This window comes from Melospiza georgiana, chromosome 23, assembly GCF_028018845.1.
Source record: "Melospiza georgiana isolate bMelGeo1 chromosome 23, bMelGeo1.pri, whole genome shotgun sequence".
Taxonomy (NCBI): Eukaryota; Metazoa; Chordata; class Aves; order Passeriformes; family Passerellidae; genus Melospiza; species Melospiza georgiana.
In genome coordinates, this window is record NC_080452.1 from 7,557,557 (window position 1) to 7,577,323 (window position 19,767).

At 50.2% G+C, this 19,767-nt stretch overlaps 1 protein-coding gene across 11 annotated transcripts in view; it reads right to left on the reverse strand.

Annotated features, from left to right (window-relative positions):
- Positions 1 to 2,886: 2,886 nt before the first annotated feature.
- The window catches only part of NFASC (neurofascin), a 57,411-nt gene continuing 40,530 nt past the window's right edge, over positions 2,887 to 19,767 (reverse strand). For 5 of the 11 annotated variants that reach the window (XM_058039942.1, XM_058039938.1, XM_058039945.1 and 2 more), the window contains 6 exons: positions 19,468 to 19,707; positions 16,716 to 16,832; positions 15,210 to 15,365; positions 9,493 to 9,624; positions 8,873 to 8,942; positions 2,887 to 3,245 (listed from right to left, as the gene is read on the reverse strand). In XM_058039942.1, coding sequence (XP_057895925.1) covers positions 3,014 to 3,245; positions 8,873 to 8,942; positions 9,493 to 9,624; positions 15,210 to 15,365; positions 16,716 to 16,832; positions 19,468 to 19,707 — 947 coding nt within the window. In that variant the 3' untranslated portion in view covers positions 2,887 to 3,013. Of the gene's footprint in view, positions 3,246 to 8,872; positions 8,943 to 9,492; positions 9,625 to 15,209; positions 15,366 to 16,715; positions 16,833 to 19,467; positions 19,708 to 19,767 lie in introns of those variants that run through there. The other 6 variants (XM_058039947.1, XM_058039943.1, XM_058039949.1 and 3 more) reach the window with 4 other exon arrangements.

The window sequence follows — 19,767 nt, forward strand, 5'->3', positions numbered from 1 at the left end:
AAACATTGAGTAACTTTTACACAGAGCTGAGACAGGACTGTGAGTAACTTACACTGAGTTGTTTGTTCACCTCTGCATCTCCTGCCTTTTCTCATTACTCAAAGTAACCTGGGGAATTTTATGAGGAAATTTGGGATAAGGTTGGGCAGAGTCCAGCTCCTTCCCATTCCTTTTTCCAAACGGATGCTGAGAGATTTCCTCAGGGATGAGGTGGTTCAGGAATACGGGTTTTCATGGGAATGGCACATCATGGATACCCAACATGGGCCAGCTTCCAGCAATCCTGGCCTGATTTCCAGAGGTTTGGAGGAGTTTTGTGGTCCCTGTCAGCAGCAGGACTGGGAGCGCTGGGAAGATCCCAGATCCAGAGGCTGGATTTGTTTCTCATTCCCAGTGGTGCTTGGGCAGGGACTCGTCCAAACTCAGCTGGGAGTTGGGAATGGTTTGGGAATGGGATTGTCCCCATCCCAGGGGCAATGTCACCTTTGGGAATGGGATTGTCCCCATCCCAGGGGCGGTGTCACCTTTGGGAATGGGATTGTCCCCATCCCAGGGGCGGTGTCACCTTTGGCCTTGGGGGGTGTTTGCCTAAAAGCTGGATGGAATTCTGGGAGCCACAGGACTGGGATTGGGGCGTGGCTGTGTCCACACTGAGGGTCACAATGGGGCTGTCCCTTGCCAGGGGACACGGCTGGAGGGTCCTGGCAGGGGGTGACACATGAGGGACATCCCTGGGACAGCTCCCTCAGCTCTATGAGGGGGCTCTGCCTCTTGACCCTGACCTAAACCCTGGAATTCCTTTGCTGTTGGTTTCATGGAACAACTTGGGTGGGAAGGGACCTTTTCAAGGTCACCAAATCCAACCCCACGAGCTCCATCTTCACCCCACGCTTGACCTATCAGAGAAGACGACCAAGATCAATGATAATTATTATTTTAAGGAAGGCATTTGCATTGGATTAATTTGCATCCATCTCTCCTGTCGGCCCACTCTGGGCTCTTCCAGGGATCCATCGGGATGTGGCAAAGTCCCTCTCCACAATCCATAGCAGTGGGATTATCCCTGTCACTGACATGTCTCCAGAGCAGAAAGAATAACTGCACGAATCCCGTTGCATCCCATCCAAAAAAACCTCCATCCTCCTCAGAAAAAACAAAAACAAAAAACAAAAAAAAACCAAAAGGAAAATCCATCCAAAAATCCATCTTTTCCGAAGGAAACCCAGCCTCTCTCTCTCTCTCTTCGCAAAGGTACCTTTGGTTTCAAAAGTGCAGGAAGTGGGAGGATTCATGGGACGCAGTCCGTCAGGAATCCCTGCCTTCTACCCTGATCCGTGCTGGGAGAGCTGGGAACGCTCCCAGACATCCCATTCCTACTGCTCAGGTGGATCCGAGGCCGTCGGGGGCGCGGAAGCGGAGTGGGAAGAGCATCCTCGGAGTGACTCCCCGGCAAGTCCCAAGCTGTGTAAGGCATGTGAGGAGCGCTCAGGGGGGATCGCTGAAATCCTGGGAGTCTCCAGGCAGGATGGGGGTCCCACGGTGGCTTGGCTGAGTGCTGGAGGGGGGAAAGGCCACTGTCAAAAAGGAGGAGGGGGTTTGGTGGGAAAAACAGCGTCCGTCCGGCTCATCCCAGTGCCCGTGGAGGTGTGGGTTCCAGTCCGGTGTTCCTTCCTTGTGATGTGGCCCTGAATCCTTGAGAGAATTCTCCACCTGATCCCAGGGGTTTTTCCCATCCTCAGCAGCTCGCTTGAATTATTTTGTCGTTCATCATTCTTGTCTCCTCATCCTATTCCGATCCCGCTCCTGCTTCCAGGCCCTCTTTGCTACATTGGATTTATGGAGTTGCCTTGGAAAGAAAGCAGGTGTGGGGTGGGGGGGGGCGGCTCCCCCCGAAATCCCCACGAAGCAAATTTAAACCCAAAAAGGCTTTTCTGCAGTGCTGTCACCCCGGGCTTGGCAGGGGAGAGGCTCCTCCCTGTCCTTCCACAAATCCCAAAAGTTCCTCCACAACCTCTTCTCCTCCCGGGGTGCTCTGGAGCTCAGTGGGAACAGGGGATGAGCTCCCTGTGGGTTTTCCCAGCCTCAGCAAGGACCAATCCCGGTGCTGAGGGAGGCGGTGGGGACCTGCTCTTCCCTGCATAGGTTTTTTCAGGAAGGAGGGTTTTTTGGGAGAGGTTATGGGCAAGATGCTGCCGTGAGGATGGACGGCTCAATAATCCGGTGTTTTCACCCCAAAATCCACCCCTTTCCTCCTTCCATGCTTTTGCTCTGCCCAGGCCACTCTCACCCCTCTTCCCTCCCCAAAATTCTTTGATTTCTTTCCCCCTTCCCCTCTGATCCAGAACCTTCTTGGAAAAATTAAACCCAAAAAAGTTGAAGCTCCCTCCTAAAAGAACAAAAAAAAGCCTCGGGGAGCCGAGCCCAGCACGGAGCCCTTCTGGACTGGCCCTGATGCAGCCCCAAAACTGGGGAGCAACCCCAAAACTGGGGAACAACCCCAAAACTGGAGAGCAGCCCCAAAATGAGGAGCAACCCCAAAATGAGGAGCAATCCCCAACTGGGAAGCAACTCCAAAACCAAGGAGCAGCCCCAAACTGGGGAGCAGCCCCAAACTGGGGAGCAACCCAAAACTGGGGAGTAATCCCAAACTGGGGAGCAGCTCAAACATCTCCTCCCCTCCAGCTGCTCCAGCTCAGCCCCGATTCCCACTCTGGCTCCCGCCCCGTGCGTCCTTTGCCGTTGGCTCGTTTGCTAAGGATAAATGGCATTGGCGGCCGCCTGGGCTGCCTCGTTGGTTGGAATACTTTTTTTTTTCCCTTTGTGGTTTTTTTTTTTTGTATTTTTTTGCTATTTTTAATTTTTTTCTCTATTTTTTTTGTTTTGTTTTGTTTTTTTCAGTCCTCGCTCGATTCCCTTTCCTGTCGGAGGCAGCGGCGGCGGCGGCTGCCGGCGGAACCCCCGCCCGCTCCGAACCCCTCGGGCTCTGGGTGTTTTTTCCCGGCGTTTTTTTTTGCTATGCCAAGGAATAAATGGCATTGACGGGGGACGTGGCCTCGGAGCTCTCATTGCCCTCGGTCTCCTCTTTGTCCTTCTTGACCGTGTACTGGCCGATGAAGGAGCCGTCCTCGTTGAACTGGCCCTCGCCCCCTTCGCCGTAGTCCACCAAGCTGTCGTCGCTCTCCTGCTGCTTTATCGTCCCGTCCAGCGAGGTCTGGCTGTTGGGAAGAGGTTTGTTGTCTTCATCGCTGGCAGCAGAAGACAGACAGACACGGCAAGGGTTGAGAAACGGGGCTGAGAACCTTCCCCCGAGGGATGGAGGTCCTAAATCAATCCACAGCAGGAACTCGGCTCGGTAGAGCCCTAAATATTGGGGACTCGTCTGGGTGTTGGGGAGCGTGGGAGGTGGAGGTGGTTGGGATCTCTGAACACCCAATTTTATGGTTTTTCAGCTCAGAAATCGAATTTCTTAACCTCACTTTCCTCGTCTCGGATTACTTAAACCCCTAGTTCCTCATCTCCATTCCTTTCCCTCAATTCCTTGATCATAATTTCTAAATCTAAATTTCTCAACCTCAATTTCTTAACCTTGATTTCTTACTCTCAATTTTTTACTCTCAAATTCTTACTCTCAATTTCTTTCCCTCAGTTTCTTAATTTTAATTTCTTACTCTCAATTTCTTTCTCTCAGTTTCTAAATTTCAAGTTTTTTAACCTCAATTCATTAATCTCAGGTTCTAATTCTCAGTTTCTAAATCTCAATTTCTAAATCTCAGGTTTTTAACCTCGATTTCTTGCCCTAGATTTCTTAACCTCAATACTCCACCCAAAACTTAGATCAACGGGTCTGGATGAACATCAGGAGTATTTTTCCCTTGGATTCTTTTTCTCCCGGAGTTTTAGCCCCCCTTGGTTGAGTGGTTTATTCCCAGATTTCCTTGAGAAAACATAGTTTTTCCTTGGAAAAAACCACATTTTTTTTCTTGGAAAACATGGTTTTACCATTAAAAAAATGCAGTTCTCCCTTGAAAAAACCAGTCCCCCTTGAAAAATCACATTTTTTTCTTGAAAACATAGTTTTTCCTTGAAAAAAATGCAGTTTTTTCTTGGGAACCACAGTTTTTCCTTGGAAAAAACCACGTGCAATGGGGAGCATTGCAAGGGGACACTTTTAGGATGCCAAGTTTTGTGCAGCTTCCAAAACTCCTGGGAATTTCCCTTTCCCAGTTTATTTCCAGGCATTTTTCCTTGCTCAGTCTGGGTTTTCTCCTTTTCACTAAAAGCCAGGCCACTTAAAAATAAAGAGTTTGACCCAAGAGGGAAAAAAATCACTTTAAAGAATTCCTTTTAACCAAAATCTAACCAGGGAAAAGCTGGTTATTTTTTTGGGGAAGGATGAGAGTGGATTGCTCTAAATTGATATAAAAATTAATTTTTATATCAACAATTCCTTAGTTCATGCAAATTCTGTCATATTCCTGAAGATATCCCTGAATTATTTGTCCTCCCACCTCCATTCCTGTCTTTTTCCTGTTGGTTTTTTTTTTAGCTTGGGATTTGCCAGGCTTGCTCCACTCCATTCCTTTATTTTCCTTAAAATTGGTGAAAATTTAGTTGTTTTTTTTTTTTTTTCACTTTTCTTGGGCTCTTGAGCAGGGCAAGGCATTAATTTTCCCTCATTCCATGGGATTAATTCTCCCTCATTCCATGGGATTCATCAGCTCCCTGAAGTGGGAGAGGAATTCGGGATCCCACCGTGCTTTTCCTTGGATCAGCACTTTGGGAATCCCATGATAACAAAACCCCAATATTTGAGACTTCCTATTAACTTGGCATCACAACAAAAAAATTAATTTGTTAGCTCTGGAAGCAGAATTTTTTTTGGGGGGAAAAAAGGAGGAATAATTCGGTGAGGAAGCAGGACTGGTTAGAAAGCCCCAAAAACGCGGAGAGTGGCAAAACGCAAATCCTCAATTCCCAACACCCCTTCCCAAACTTTGGGGGGCAGCTCCAGCTCAAATCCGGAGCTGGATCATCCCTAACTGAGGGGTTGCAGCACCAAATTCCCACTGGGAATGCATTCCCAGAGAATTCCTGCTGGTTTTACCTCTCTCCAGGACCGTTTATCCCGTTAGCGCGTTAGGAGGGAGCAGCGGTTTTCCGGCAGCTCCTAATGGGATCTAACCCTGTTAAAATGGATTTCTGGGAGTGCAGCCAGACCAGGTGTTAGTGCCCAGATGGGAACCACGTGGGAAATGCTCTCCTGAATCCCATAAATCATCGGGAAGAAGGGGAGGCTGGAGCCGGAGGGAGGATTTTCAGGACTAAGAGTGGGAAGTTGGACAGGATCCAGCGGCTCTGGCTCATGTCCCTTGTCCCCATCCCCTTTGATGAACTTTTTCTTGGAAAACAATCATTTTTCCTTGAAATAACACAGTTTTCCCTTGAGAATCCAGTTTTCCCTTGAAAATCCACAGGTTTTTTTCCTTGAAAAGTCCCACGTGCATTCCCAACTTCAATTCTGCTCCACCAGGAGGGACAGGCAGCTGGAGCTGGGGGGCCTGGCTGGATTTGGGGGTACACCCAGCCCATGGAGCAATCCCAAGCAGGATCTGAGTCTCCAGAAGCCCCAATGGCAGCAGGAATTAGAGGGATCTTGTTTAATGTGTTAGGCAGGGATTTGGGAACAGGGACAGGGGAATTTTTGGCCGTGAAGAAATCAATGGGAGGAAGGAAGGAAGGAAGGAAAACAAAATTCCCAAAAAAAGCGGAATGTGCCGGACTTCTGGCAGCACGAGGTCCTACCTTTCAAGAGACCTTCACGGTCCATGTGGATAGACCAGGTGAAAAGGAGGAGAAGGAATGGGAATAAAACAGAGAGAAGCAGAAAGAGCCTGATCAGAGAGAGAAATGAGGAGGTTCTGCATTCACAGGGGCAGTGCTACGACCCAAAAAATAAAAAAAAAAAACAGGAATTGTCGCCTCGTTATACCAAATGGAGCTGGGAGAGCCATTCCAGGTGGGATCAGCCTCCTTGGAAGCCATCCCAGCATGGAAAGGGATCCAAGAAGGGCTGGGTGGTGTCCAGGGGACAGTGGTGGCTCTGGGGAGCTGCGTGCAGCAGGACAGGGGTGGCTGGGTTCACCCCAGAGTCCTGTTGGGATTCCTTGGAATGGCGCTATGGATACACCTGCACCTTCCCAGGGCTTTTCCAGAGCTTTCCTCCCTCAGGAGGCTCCTGGGACAGTTCTGTGCCTGCTGAGATGTCCCCTCCTCAAGTGGCACTGCCTGCACTGTGTCACATGTGCCCTTTTCCTGGAAATCCTGACCGGGAATCCGGACCCTAAATCCCCTTTCCTGGCATCCAGGAGTTTCCAGCCGCCTCCCCAGGGGCAGCACGGAACATTTGGTATAATGAGGCACCGGTGCTGGCATGGAACGTTGTCCATGGATAATGGTCCTGGCCTGGGAAGGAGCTTCCCTGCTTGGGAACACCATTATCCTGGGATCGGAGCAGGATGTGACGGCATCTGGGGATGAGGAGCACAGAGAGTGGCATGCACAGGGCGCTGGGGACGTGAGGGTGATGAGGGCACAGCAGCCATGCCATGGGGAGGAGGGGACGGGAGCCGGGATGGGCTCAGTTCCTGCCCTTCCCTGAAATCCTAAATGCTGCCCCTCCCGGAGCCCGGCCCCGCAATCAGCCCCGAGCTCCACCAGCCAACAGCTCCAGCCTCCGGCTTCACCTTCCCTTCTGCCTCCCACAGGGAAACCTCCTGGGATTCTCCCAGCAATCCTGGTGTTCCTCAGGAGGAGGGGGCAAAGTTGGTGGATTTATGGGTTTTAGGAATTTTTGTTGTTGTTTTTATTAGATTGGGTTTTCACCCCCCTTTATATAGTCCATAAAACTCCATGGACTCCATCCCAGAGTTTTATTGTCCTTTTACTGTCCTTCCACTGACTCCTGCCTTTCCCTTGGAAATTTTGGGAATGGGGTTGTCCGTAAAAGTCAGAGCTCTGGCTGAGCAGAAGGATGAAGGATTCACCCCAATCCTTCCCCTTGGATGGTGCCAGGGGATTTCTGTCAGCCATTCCAAGAGTTTGGATTCCCTTCAGAGCAGGAACGTGCCTGGTCATGGATTTGCCTCAGGAATGGTGGATGGGACCAGGAGGGGGTGGCTGGGTCTCCCTCTGTGGGGTCTGGAGAGACAGAGCCGGGAAATCCGGGAGTGCTGCCAGAAGCTTGGCCTGGGGGAATCCCTGTGGGAATCCCTGTGGGAATCCCTGTAGGAATGGGGGGTTCAGGCTTCCCACAAACCACCCCACAAATTTGGGAAGCACAAGGCTCCCTATCCTGACTGGAATCACCATTTGGGGTCAGGGTCTGTCCTGGTTATGGCTCATAAAATCCTGCCTTGGGAAGGGATGGGTCTGACCCCAAAATCTGCAGCAGGACCGGGCCGGGCTCGTTCCTCCTCTGCTGTTTTCTCTGTCCCAGCCTGGAATGCAAAGGGAGCATCCCAAAAATTCACAGGTGGAATTTTTGGCCACCCCTGGAAGTGCTGAGCAGCAGAGAGGGAGGCAAGTGTTGGGCCTCGGTGTTGTTTAGGATGTTAAGGAATGCCAGCCTTTCCCTACAGCATCCTGCTTGTATTCCATGATTTTTGAGAGTCTGGGGAGCTTCCTGGAATCCTCTGGAATAAAAAAATCCCTTTGAAATGGAGTTTCTGTGCCTCTGATGAAATTAATGTTGATCCCTGGTTCTGTTTCTGATTCATTTATTTCCCCTAAATCCTCTGGCAGAATCTACTCTTACTCCATCCCTTCCTGAATCCCAAACCCGTTCTTCCCATGCTGGGAATAACACGGGATTCAATCAACCCCTGGTTTAAACAAGGAGGAAAAATTCCCTGGTGGGTTTTTTCTCCAGCTCAGGTGGGAAAAGGAATTTTAATTCTTTAAGAAATTCGAATTAAAATGTCCCGAATCCCCTCAGCTGCTGGGTGAGCCCTGACAGCAGGACCTGCTCCTGGGGGATCAGGGAGAGCTGGAAATGCTTGGGAAGCTCCTGTCCCTTTCTGACACATCCCAGGAGATCTCCTGGAGGGAAAAAGGCTCTGCTGCTCTTCAGGGGTGACATTTGCGTGCAAAGAGCGGGATGGAGCCAGGGCAGCCAGAGAGGTTCCAGCTGAATCCCTGCTGGAGCCCTCAGGGGGTTTTTGTGGGATTGTATGGGGCTGCAGCACAGGCAGACCCCAAATCATTCTCCTTTCCTGCTTCCAGGGCTGATCCCTGCAGAGATTTGGACATTTCTCCTGGATATTCCTTTGTGGGAAGGACAGGGGCTGAGCTGTGGGGTGAGAATGCAGAAATACCCTCAGGCTGCTACAAAATTTGGGGTTTTGGCGGGTTTTACTTGCCAGGAGTTCTATTAAGGTTTTCCTGCTCCCGGTGGGAGCTGATCCCAGAATCCCAGCTCTGCCCAGCCTGACCCCAATGGAATTTTGGGCATTTCTCCCATGGATCCTCCTTAGGCTGCTTCAGAAATGCCCTCAGGCTGCTACAGACTCCGGGTTTTTGGGGTGTTTTTTGGGATTTTAGGTGTCAGAAGTTCCACTAAGGTTGGTTTAATCCTGCTGGGAGCTGTCCAAGGTCTCTGATTCCAGAATCCCAGGAAGAGGAGGTGGAACCCCACAACCTGGCGGCTCCTGGAGCCGTTTCCTTCGGGAATTACAGCGGCAAGGCGGCAGCAGGAGGAAAGGGGGGGGGACAGGGATCGTTCCGGGGGGGATTTGTGGCACCACAGGGTGGGGGAGGGGGCTGTGATGGCGGGGGAGGGGCTGATGGGGGGGTCGGACATTCCATGGGGTCCTACCTGTAGTCGAAGGATCCGTCCTCCACGTTCTTGTCCTCGGGATTGAGGTGCTCGTCCTTGTTGTCCCGCACTGTGAAGGAACAGAGGCCCTCCAGTTAAACCAGTAAGGATTGAAGACTTTGGGAATGGGGAGGAGAGGTGAAAACTGCACCGGGGAGAGCTTGGAAAGGTTTACAAAGGGTTTGTAAAGTGGAAAAGGTCTGCAAAGTGTTCGTGAGGAGTTTAACAAGGGTTAGAAAGGGATTGGCCTCACCCGGTTATTTCCCTGGATGATCCCCAAGATTCCCAGACTTGTTTAAATTTTGGGAATCGCCATTCCCACCTCTCACCTGGATATTCCCTGCCACTGGATTATGCCACACCCATTGAAATTTTGGGATTTCCCATTCCCACTCTCACCTGGATATTCTCCACTATTGGACATTCCCCAAGGATCTTGGACCTTGGGGATGACCATTCCAAGCTCTCACCTGGATATTCCCCACTACCGGATGATGCCACACCCATTGAAATCTTGGGATTTCTAATTTCCACTCTCACCTGGATATTCCCCACCACCGGATAACCCTCAACAATCCCAGACCGACTGAAATCCTGGGAATGGCCATTTCCATCCTCACCTGGATACTTCCCGCCACGGCTCCTCTTGATGAAGCAGACGATGAGGAGGATGAGCACCAGGAGGGCGATGGCGCACATGAGGCCGATGAACCAGCCCTGCGTGGCGATGTCCACCTGGTTCTTGGTGTAGGCTGAGGAAAAAGGGGGAAATATTCCTAAGGAATGGAGCCAACCATGCAGGGAATGGAGGAAGAGGAATTCAGGGTGCTGGTTCAGGAATTTTCTTTGGTTTGGGTGTGTCTGGGTGTGTGATTGAGGTTGTAGCACAGGGATTTGTGGTTTTTTGGTGTTTTTTGGGTGGTTTTTTTGATTCTTTATTGGTGAATTTTTGGCAGGTTTTTGTGAGAACTTTTGGTGTTTTCTTATTGATTTTTGTGGGGTTTTGTGGTGTTTTCTTGGTGTTTCTTTGGGGGTTTTTTGTGGAATTTTTTGTGGTTTCTTGGTGTTTTTTTCACAATGTTTTGTTTGGTTTTGGTGTTTTATTGGTATTTTTGATTTTTTTTTTCTGTGTTTTTTTGAGTTTTGGGGTGTTTTCTGGTGGGGTTTTGGTATCTTTTTGGTGATGTTTTTTTCATGGTTTTTTTTCCTTTTGTGGTGGAAAATAAAATCAATTTTATCAGGAACGAAAAACAGCCAAAGGGCCCAACAGAAAGGAAAACCTGGGAAAAGGGAATTGCAAAAAAAGACGAAAGAAGCTGGGGAATGAGTTTGATGGAATTTGCTGCATCTGAAAACTGCCCTCGGGGCAGGAAGATCCAAGAGGAACATTCCCAAGTCCTGCTGCCCAGGGATTTTGGGCAGCCCCACTGGATCAGGGAATTGCTGCGTTCTGAGGGTTCATTGGAAGCCTTGAACTGGGATGAACAGGGATGAACTGGGATGAACTGGTGTCCATGCCGAGGTGGCTCTTCTGCCACCACCACCCAGCTCCTGCTGCATCTGGTGGTGCCCGAGGGTCTCAGGGCTGGGGAGAGCCTGGTGGAAGCCCCCCAAGATTTGGGATCAAGTGGGAATTCCTTGGAATACCAACAGGAATGCCACGGATCCAACCCTGGTGTCCAGAGATTTGGGGCAGCACTGCTGGATCAGGGAATTGCTGAGACCAGAGGGTTCATTGGCAGCCTTGAGAACTGGGATGAACTGGGATGAACTGGAGCTTAGAGGGGTCTGATAGCTCTGAGTGTTTTCTCCTGGAGCAAATTCCCACTTCCAGTGCCTTCCCAAGGCTGTTAGAGGATTAATTCCAAGCCTGTTCCCATCCTCCAGCTCCCGTGCCCTCCCTGCCATTCCCCGACACCCGGCTCACAGCTCTCCCACACGGTCAGACAGACAAATCCATGGCCTAAAAATAGCTCCAAGGCTGCCTTTTCCAGCCTCTCCTTGGAATTCAGTGAGGCAGAGGAGAAAATAACCTTCAGCAGGGCGGAGGGGCTGGGTTTATCCAAGCTGAGGGAAAACCGAGGCGTTCCTGGTGGGAATGTGGAAGAGCCAGGGTGATTGGGATGAGGTTGGGAATGGAGATGGGCAGGAGATCCCGAAAATCCTGAAAATCTGGTGAGGAAAAAGAGGGGTAAAGAAAGCAGGAACAGCCCTCCCTTAATGTGTTCAGAGAGAAAGGATCTTGGAAGAGAGGCAGTGAAGGGAAAAATGGGTTGGATTGGCAAAAATTCCAAACCCATAAAATTTCAGGGACCAAACTGTGCTTGTTCCATGGGAATTGAGCCCACAAGAAGGAATGCTTTCCTTAGGATGAAATGCAGGGATTTGCAGGTGATCCATGACAAGGAAATTCAGATTAAAGAGGAGAATGACAAAAGGGAATCTCTGGTCAAGAAGTGATGCTGAACCTGGAATGTTTTGTGGATTTTGGGCAGTATCGAGAGAGGAAGGAGCTGCCTGATGGTTCCTCTGGCTCCAACACTGCCAAATCCCACATTTCCTCAATCCCAGCCTGAATTCCAGAGTCCTCAAGGATGTGCATTTAGATGGAGGGAACGAGATGATGACAAAGAAATGGATTCAATAATCCAAATGCTGGGGAAGGGAAGGGGAAGGAAGCTTTGCTGGAAAGCTTGGAGATGGAAAAATTCCATGAACGGCAATGGGATGGGATTTTTCCAGGCAGAAACAAGGAGGTCTTCAAAATATGAAATTCCAGAGAAGCCTGAGAGGTGGGGTGAGGGCTGGAGCTGGGTTTGGAAAGGAGGGAGGATTTTAAACCCTGAGCCCCCAGGAGACCTCACAGGAGGATGGGGGCATAAAAGGGGGAATAAATCCATCCTTCACAAAAAAAGGGGGATAAATCCACCCTTCCTAAAAAAGGGGGGATAAATCCATCCTTCCCAAAAAAAGGAGGATAAATCCACCCTTCCCAAAAAAAGGAGGATAAATCCACCCTTCCCAAAAAAGCAACACTTGAGGACTGAATCAAAGTCCCTGCAAAGGCGGATTTGAAGTAAACAAGGGACTGTCAGAAAGGTTTGAAGCCTGTGGCTGTCCCAGGGGATTTTGTGATTTGTTTTAAGGTGAGGCCAACCTCGAGGGAAAATGAAAAGCAGCTGCAGGATATGACATGTCCTGATTGGAATTGCAGCTGCAGAGCCTTTTTTAAAAATAATTAATGATAATTTGGTGGCAGAATATTCGTTAGCTCGGAGTCATCATTGACGTGCCAGGAGCAGAGCTCAGCTCCACCGAGTTTTTTGCAAAAGAGATCTTTGGGTGTGAAAAGTCCCCTCTCGCTCCAGCCCTGTGTGATCCTATCCCAGAATCTCAGGATCACTGAGGGTGGAAAATCCCTGTGGGATCATCGAGTCCCAGCTGTGCCCCATCCCCACCCTGAGCACCCAGTGCCACCTCCAGGTGCCACCTCCAGGGATGGGCGCTCCAAACCCCCCTGGGCAGCCCCTTCCAGCCCTTTCCATGAGGAAATTCCTGCTCATGTCCAACCTGAGCCTCCCCAGCCCAGCCTGAGGCCGTTCCCTCTCCTCCTGTCCCTGTTCCCTGGGATAAGACCCCAAATCCCACCCGGCTGTGCCCTCCTGGCAGGAGTTGTGCAGAGCCAGAAATTCCCCCTGAGCCTCCTTTGCTCCAGGCTGAGCCCCTGCCCAGCTCCCTCAGGACTCTCCAAACCTTTCCCAGTTCCCTCAGGACTCTCCAAACCTTCCCCAGTTCCCTCAGGACTCTCCAAACCCTTCCCAGCTCCCTCACGACTCTCCAAATCTTCCCCAGTTCCCTCAGGACTCTCCAAACCCTTCCCAGCTCCCTCAGGACTCTCCAAACCCTGCCCAGCTCCCTCAGGACTCTCCAAACCCTTCCCAGCTCCCTCAGGACTCTGCAAACCTTCCCCAGCTCCCTCAGGATTTCTCCAGATCCTTCCCAGCTCTCTCAGGACTCTCCAAACCCTTCCCAGCTCCCTCAGGACTCTCCAAACCTTTTCCCAACTCCCTCACAACTCTTCAAACCCTTTCCCAGCTCCATTCCCTTCCCTGGACACTCTTCCCAGTGTTTGGACAAGCTAAGAAACCCATTTATTTATTTATTTATTTATTTAAAATTTAGCAACCTTCCTTCTCTACTCAGCTATTTTTGTCGTTTCCAAGTGCCCTTTGCTCCTGGGAGGATTTTTTTTGGCTTAACGAGCTGCCAGTTAATCAGGAATGAAATCAGAGCTCAGCCTCCTGCAGGGGAATATTTCTTATTTATCTGCCCCCAGCCTGAAGAAACCTTTGGAACAACGATTTACAAGACATGAAAAAAAACCCCAAAACCCCTAAAACTGCTCAATTCCTTTTTATCCAAAGCATTCCCGATGCCATAGGATTGTCAGCAGGGGTCTGGCACTTGTGTCAGCAGCATCCAGCCAGGAAAGAAATGGATGTGGAGCATTTATTCCTGCAGGGAAGGCGACAGCTCCGAGCATCCCACAGGGCTCAGGTCAGCACCAGCCTCAATCCTGGGGATAAAGGTGGCTCCATCCCTTATTCTCCATGAAAATATCAGTAGGAACCTCTCAATTATGGAAAATATATGCAGAGTCTTCCCAGCAGGAACCGGCCAAGGATATTGTGCTTTTTTTGCTGTTTTTTAATGATGCCCGGCCACTTGCTGTTGCCTCCATCACCCCACAGATCCCAAATGGGGGGGAAAGCAGGGGAGGAAGGAAAAGAGGCGGGTCCAGGTTGGGATTTGTTTTCCAGAGGGATAAAATGGTTATTCGGAGGGATAAAATTGTTATCCACAGGGATAACTCCCATGGGAGGGCAGGAGCTAATGGACATTTCGGACTCAGGGAAAGATCCGGAAAGAGAAACAAAATTGGAGATTTAACTCAAAACTGGAGCTGTGCTGGGAGGGATCTGGGTCCAAAATCAGCTCTGATGGGATCAGAATATTCCAGGGGCTGCTGTGCCATGGATTTGCTCAGTCCTGGAGTTGAGGGTGGCCCTGGACACTCCAGAACCACCTGGATGTGTCACCTGGGGACATGGCGGCCTTGGCAGTGCCAGGGAATGGTGGGACTCGATGATGGCAGAGGCTTTTCCAATGTTAATTCCATGGAACACCAGCAGCCACCATCTGTCCCTGCCAGGGAATTGCCCGCTGGTATTCCAGATTTCCTGACAATTTCAGCTGCACACAGGGGGTGTGGGGAGCTCTGCTCCCCAGTTCCCACAGCTCTGTCTCTTTGAGATTCCCATTTTCCTTTTGCCATTCCCGGCAGGGCCTGAAAATTGCCAGAGTTTCCCATCCCACATCTGGAGCTGAGCAAAGCCGTTTTACTTCCTTGGAAATCCCCACCTCTACCTACAGCACTGTCAGGGAGGCTGCTCCAGTATTTCCTGCTCTGTGGAATTCCAGCAGAGTGGAATTGACAGGAGCTGTGCACAGATCCCTTAGGAAAAGCCCCGGGTGGATATGAAGGGATTTAGGGAATTTGGATTTACTGGGAATCGTCAGGAGGGAACGGCGGAGTTTTACAAATGCACAAAGCCCCTGTGGGACAAAGGAGGGAGCATCTGGAACCGGGCGGGAAATGGGCGAATCCACAACCAGGAAAATGTGGAAACCGCACAGAAACAAAGCCTGGAAAACTCTACACAAAATGCCAGAGGAAATATCCTGGGAGTATGGAAACCCCTAGGGATAATCTTGTGCCAACACCACATTCCCATTCCCAATCCTGCGTCCCGTCAGTGACACCTCATTGTCCCCCAGAGTCCCAACGGGCACCAAGGGGCCGCAAGCAGAGGCTGTGACAACATGAACGTGCTCTCCTTCCTTTCCTTCATTCCAAGGACTCCCCATCCAAAGGATCCCCATCCAAAGGATCCCCATCCAAAGGAATCCCCATTCAAAGGATCCCCATCCAAAGGAATCCCCATCCAAAGGATCCCCTTCCAAAAGGATCCCAATCCAAGAGATTCCCCATCCCAACGGATCCCCATCATGAGGGATCCCCATTCAAAGGATCCCCATCCAAAAGATCCCAAATCGAAGGATCCTCATCACAAGGGATCTCCATCCATCCAAACGGATCTCAGTCCCTTCCTGGGATTCTCATCCTCCATGCAATGCCAAGCAATCCCTGAGTTGAGGGAGGTGGGATGAGGGATTTCCATGCAGCCATCACCATGGGGATGGTGGGGCCATGCCGGGGCCATGCTGGGGACACGCCGGGGACACTCTGGGGACACGCAGCCGACGCCTGTCTCACCTGAGCTGGTGGTAAAGGTAATGTACGAGTGCTCGCTGGGGTGGGACCATATGGGGAACACCCACAGCTTGTACATCATCCCCGGCGTCAGATCCGCCAGCTGCACCGAGGACGGGCCCTGAGCCTTAACGGGTATTGATTTCTCTGTCTTGTTACCTGGGGAACAGAAACCGCACATCAAACTCCGCCCGGACACCCCGCGGGGACACCGGGGACAATGCGGCCCAGGTGCGGGGCTGGGCCTGTGGGCTGGCCAGGAGTGACACGGCTCCCGGGGCAGGGAGCTGCTCTTTGGGGTCGGTACTGAGCCAAGGAACTGCTGGTTTGGGGTCGGTACTGTGAGTGAAGGAGCTGCTGGTTTCGGGTCACTGCCTCAGGGACAAGGAGCTGCTGGTTTGGAGTCAATACTGAGTCAAGAAACTTCTGGTTTTGAGGTTGATACCAAAGCCAAGGAGCTCCTGGTTTGGGGTCAGTACTGAGCCAAGGAACTGCTGGTTTGGGGTCACTGCCCTGGGGACAAGGAACTGCTGGTTTGGGGTCATTACTCTGGGGAAAAGGAGCTGCTGGGGTCATTACCCACTGAGAATTGTGGCTTTGAAGTTTTGTTCCTTTAAATGCCACCACAGTTGTCCAGAAGGGGCTGAAATCTTAAAGATTTCCTCCCTCAGCCAAATCCTGGAGAGGGAATCCCAAGGGATTGATGCTGCTGCATGGATTCAGCACCTGGGCTTGCTCCTTGTGCTTCCCAGTGACCGGGAAAAAATAGGGGTGGTTTGGGAGCTGGGATATTTGAGATTTAGGGCCTGGCAAGTTCATGCATATCCTGAAATATGGGAATTTTGGAAATCAGGCACTGCTTTGTGCAGGGAATTGTTTCAAGGACAATTCAAGGTCATCTCCTAAAGGAAGCTGGAATGGCAGGAGGGGATTCCTGCCTGGAATTACAATTTCAGGGATTCTGGACCGCCACAGCAGCGGATGCGAGGGCTGGGAAATAAACTCAGGGATGAGCAGCAGCCAGCACTGCCTCTCCAGAAACCCCAAACCAACCAACAAGACAAAAACCACTCCCTAAACCGGCACCAAACCCAGAGACCCCGGCTCTGCTTCCAGCCCAGGACGGAGCCGTACAACGCTGAGGAACACCGAGGAGGAGGTTTGGGATCTTAGAGGATTCTGCCAACTCCAGGTTCAGGAATCCCATCTTCCAAATTCCCGCAAATTTCATTTTCCTCTCTGTTTTCCACCTCTTCCCATTGACATCGACATTCCCAAAGATCATCAAACCCCCACGGCCGTCGGCGCACGGAGAGGGAACCCCTGGCGAACCACCTCTGATCTACCCCAACCGCCACAACCACCATGTTTTCCCCTCTGGTTTTTTTTTTTTTTTTTTTCCAAGCTGGCCATGGAATCATGGAATTAAATCCAAGGAAAGGGCGGGAGCTGGCAGGATCTCTAAGGGCAGAGCCACCCCGTAGAGTCCCCACGCGATCTGATGCTTACTGGTGATATACTTAACCACAAAGTCAGTTCCTGCCGAGAAATTGTGGCTCCAGGTGATGTTTGCCCAGTTACTGTTTGCCATGGCTCTGATGTCCCATATGGACGATCCATTGGCGGCTGGGGGACAGGTTAGAACATGAGTTAGTCTTTAGTGGGGTTAGGCCCAGCTCAGAGGTCAAAGCTGGTGAAAAATCTTGAAAACCTGACAGAAACCCTACAAAACTTGGTAAAAACCTCACAAAACCTCAAAAAAATATAACAAAATGGTACAAAAGCCTTACAAAACCTCAAAAAACATAAAAAGGGTACCAAAACCTTGTAAAATCTCCAAACAATTAAAAAACTGTACCAAAACCTTATAAAATGTCATAAAAAGACATAAGCATCATAAAACCTTCATAATAAGCTTCAAAAGCCCTCCAAACACCTTACAAAAAATGTCACAAAATCCTTACAAAAACCTCACAAATCCTAACAAAATCCATTAAAAAGACGTTATAATAACATTATGAAACCTCATGAAAACACATAAGCATCATAAAAACCTTTAAAAATCTTACAAAATCCTCACGAATACCTTACAGAAGCCTCAAAAACCCTTGAAAAACTTTAAAAAACTTTACAAAAACCTACAAAATTCTTACAAAATCCTTACAAAATGTCACAAAATCCTTACTAAAACCTCACAAAAACCTCAAAAAATCCTTTCAAAATCATTACATAAACCTGAAGCGAACACTTTGGTCTCAGCCTAAGCATGAACAAACCTCAGCCGAAGGCTGGATCAATTCTTTCCAAGATTCTCAATATTTTTAGGGAATTTTGGGGGTGTTTAAACCCAGCGGCACTCGGCTCATCCTGGAATTCTTCCGGGGCACATCCCTGAGGATCTGGGCCAGCAGGGAAACCTCGTCTCAGAATTCCTGCATGGATGAGCACGGATCCAGTGCTGGGAGTGGCAGGGAATTGTCACTTCACCCTGGCCCCGGTGGGACAATGAGGTCACTCGTGTGTGAGGTTGAAGTTGAGGGATCTCGACGTTGCTCGGGATGAGTCCCGTTCCTACAGAAGTGGGAGCCAATCCCACACTTCAGTGGGGTTTTAAGGGACAGCAGAGAAGTGACACCTTGGGGTTTTATTGTCATTTTTTCCTCGAGGTGTTTCAATGTTTTGATGCCATAAATCTGGGATTAAACGCCACAATCCCTTGGAAAAAGCCAATTTTGGGGTCTTTAGGGCACTGCAAGGACCTGGCACTCTGGGGTGACCTGGAATCCCTTAAATCCCAAACTGGGTTGGATGGGGAACCCGGAGGTTCCTCATTTCCTCCTGTCCTCTTTCCCTGCTCTGCTCTCTGCAGATCCCCCCTGCAGAAACTTTTGGTGGCTTTAAAGCATTTAAAACTGATTTTATGCAAAAATATAGAGAAATGGCTTTGAGCTCAGTCATAGAATCATCCCAGACTCATTTGAGCAGGAAGGGACCCTAAAACTCTCCTCATTCCACCCCCAATCCACATTTTCCACTATCCCAGGCTGCTCCAAACCCCATCCAAGTTTTTAATGCAGATTTCGTTCCCTTTTTAGCTCGATTTCTTTTTTGAGCAACCCTAATTATTTATAAACCATCAATTCCGTTCTCCTGGCGTTTCAACCCCAGATAAATCCTTCCAGATTTATCCCTCAAACACATCGAGGAGGGAAGATTTCCCCACCAGAGCTGAGTTTGATTCCCTGATGGTACGAGAAGATCTGGGAAACGCCTGGCATGGGGATGGTGCTGGAACTCCCACCCTTCCCCGGCGTTCCCGGGGGGCTCCGGCAGCGCAGGGAGCAGCGGGATAAACCCAAGGACTCGGATAAATCCTGACAGGTCTCCTTGCTAGCAGCTGAGGTGCTAAATGCGAGCCGACATCTCCTGCAGGAGCACCAGAACCCGTTTGTAACAGCTCTAAACGCCACATCACACTTTGGGGGGGGGGGGAGTTTGTAGGGTTTTCCACCTCTTCCCAAACTGCATCCGGCATCACCACACCCCCAGAGGGGCTGGGTTGTTCCTTGGTGTCACAGAACCCTCCAAATTCCCACTGGTACACCCAGATTCTACAGAACCCTCCACATTCCAGATTGATTCCAGATTCCAAAGAACACTCCAGATTTCCACTTGTATTCCCAGCTTCTACAGAACTATCCAAATTCTCACTTATACACTCAGATTCTGCTGAATCCTCCAAATTCCCACTTGAACACCCAGATTTCACAACCCTCCAAATTCCAGCTTGATTCCAGATTCCAAAGAACCCCCTCCAAATTCCCACTGGTACTTCCAGATTCTACAGAACCCTCCAGATTTCAACTTGCACACCCAGATTCTGCAGAACTTCCAAATTCCAATTTATACTCCCAGGTTTTACAAAACTCTCCAAATTCCAACTTGTACACCCGAATTCTATAGAACCCTCCAAATTCCAGCTTGATTCCAGATCCCAAAGAACCCTCCAGATTTCCACTTGTACACCCAGATTCCGCAGAACCTCCAAATTCCCACTGATACACTGAGATTCTACAGAACCTCCAAATTCTCACTTGCGCACTGAGGCTTCACAGAACTCTCCAAATTCCAACTCACACCCCCAGATTCCCATCTCAGAGCCGTGGGATGGCTCCAATTTTCCCACTATCCCAAGGAATGGAGGTGGGGAAGGGTCCCAGTAGGGTTAGAGAGGGGTTAGAGGAGAAGGAAAGCTCAGTACCCAACTCGTGCCTGGTGGTGGCTGCCGGAGCCCTCTCGGCAGCGGCGCTGGTGCTGGCGGCGGTGCTGGCGGCGGTGCTGGTGGTGGTTGTGGTTGTTGTGGTGGTGGTTGTTGTGGTTGTGGTGTCGGTGGTGGTTGGGGTGGTTGTAGGACTGGTTGTAGGGCTGGTTTCAGGAGTGGTTTCAGGACTGGTTTCTGCACTGGTTTCCTCCACTGTGGTTGGAGGCGGCCCAGTTGCCTCTGGGAGAGGGAAACACCGGCTTTGTACCTGAGGTGGTGTCTCCTGGGCACTGCCCTCCC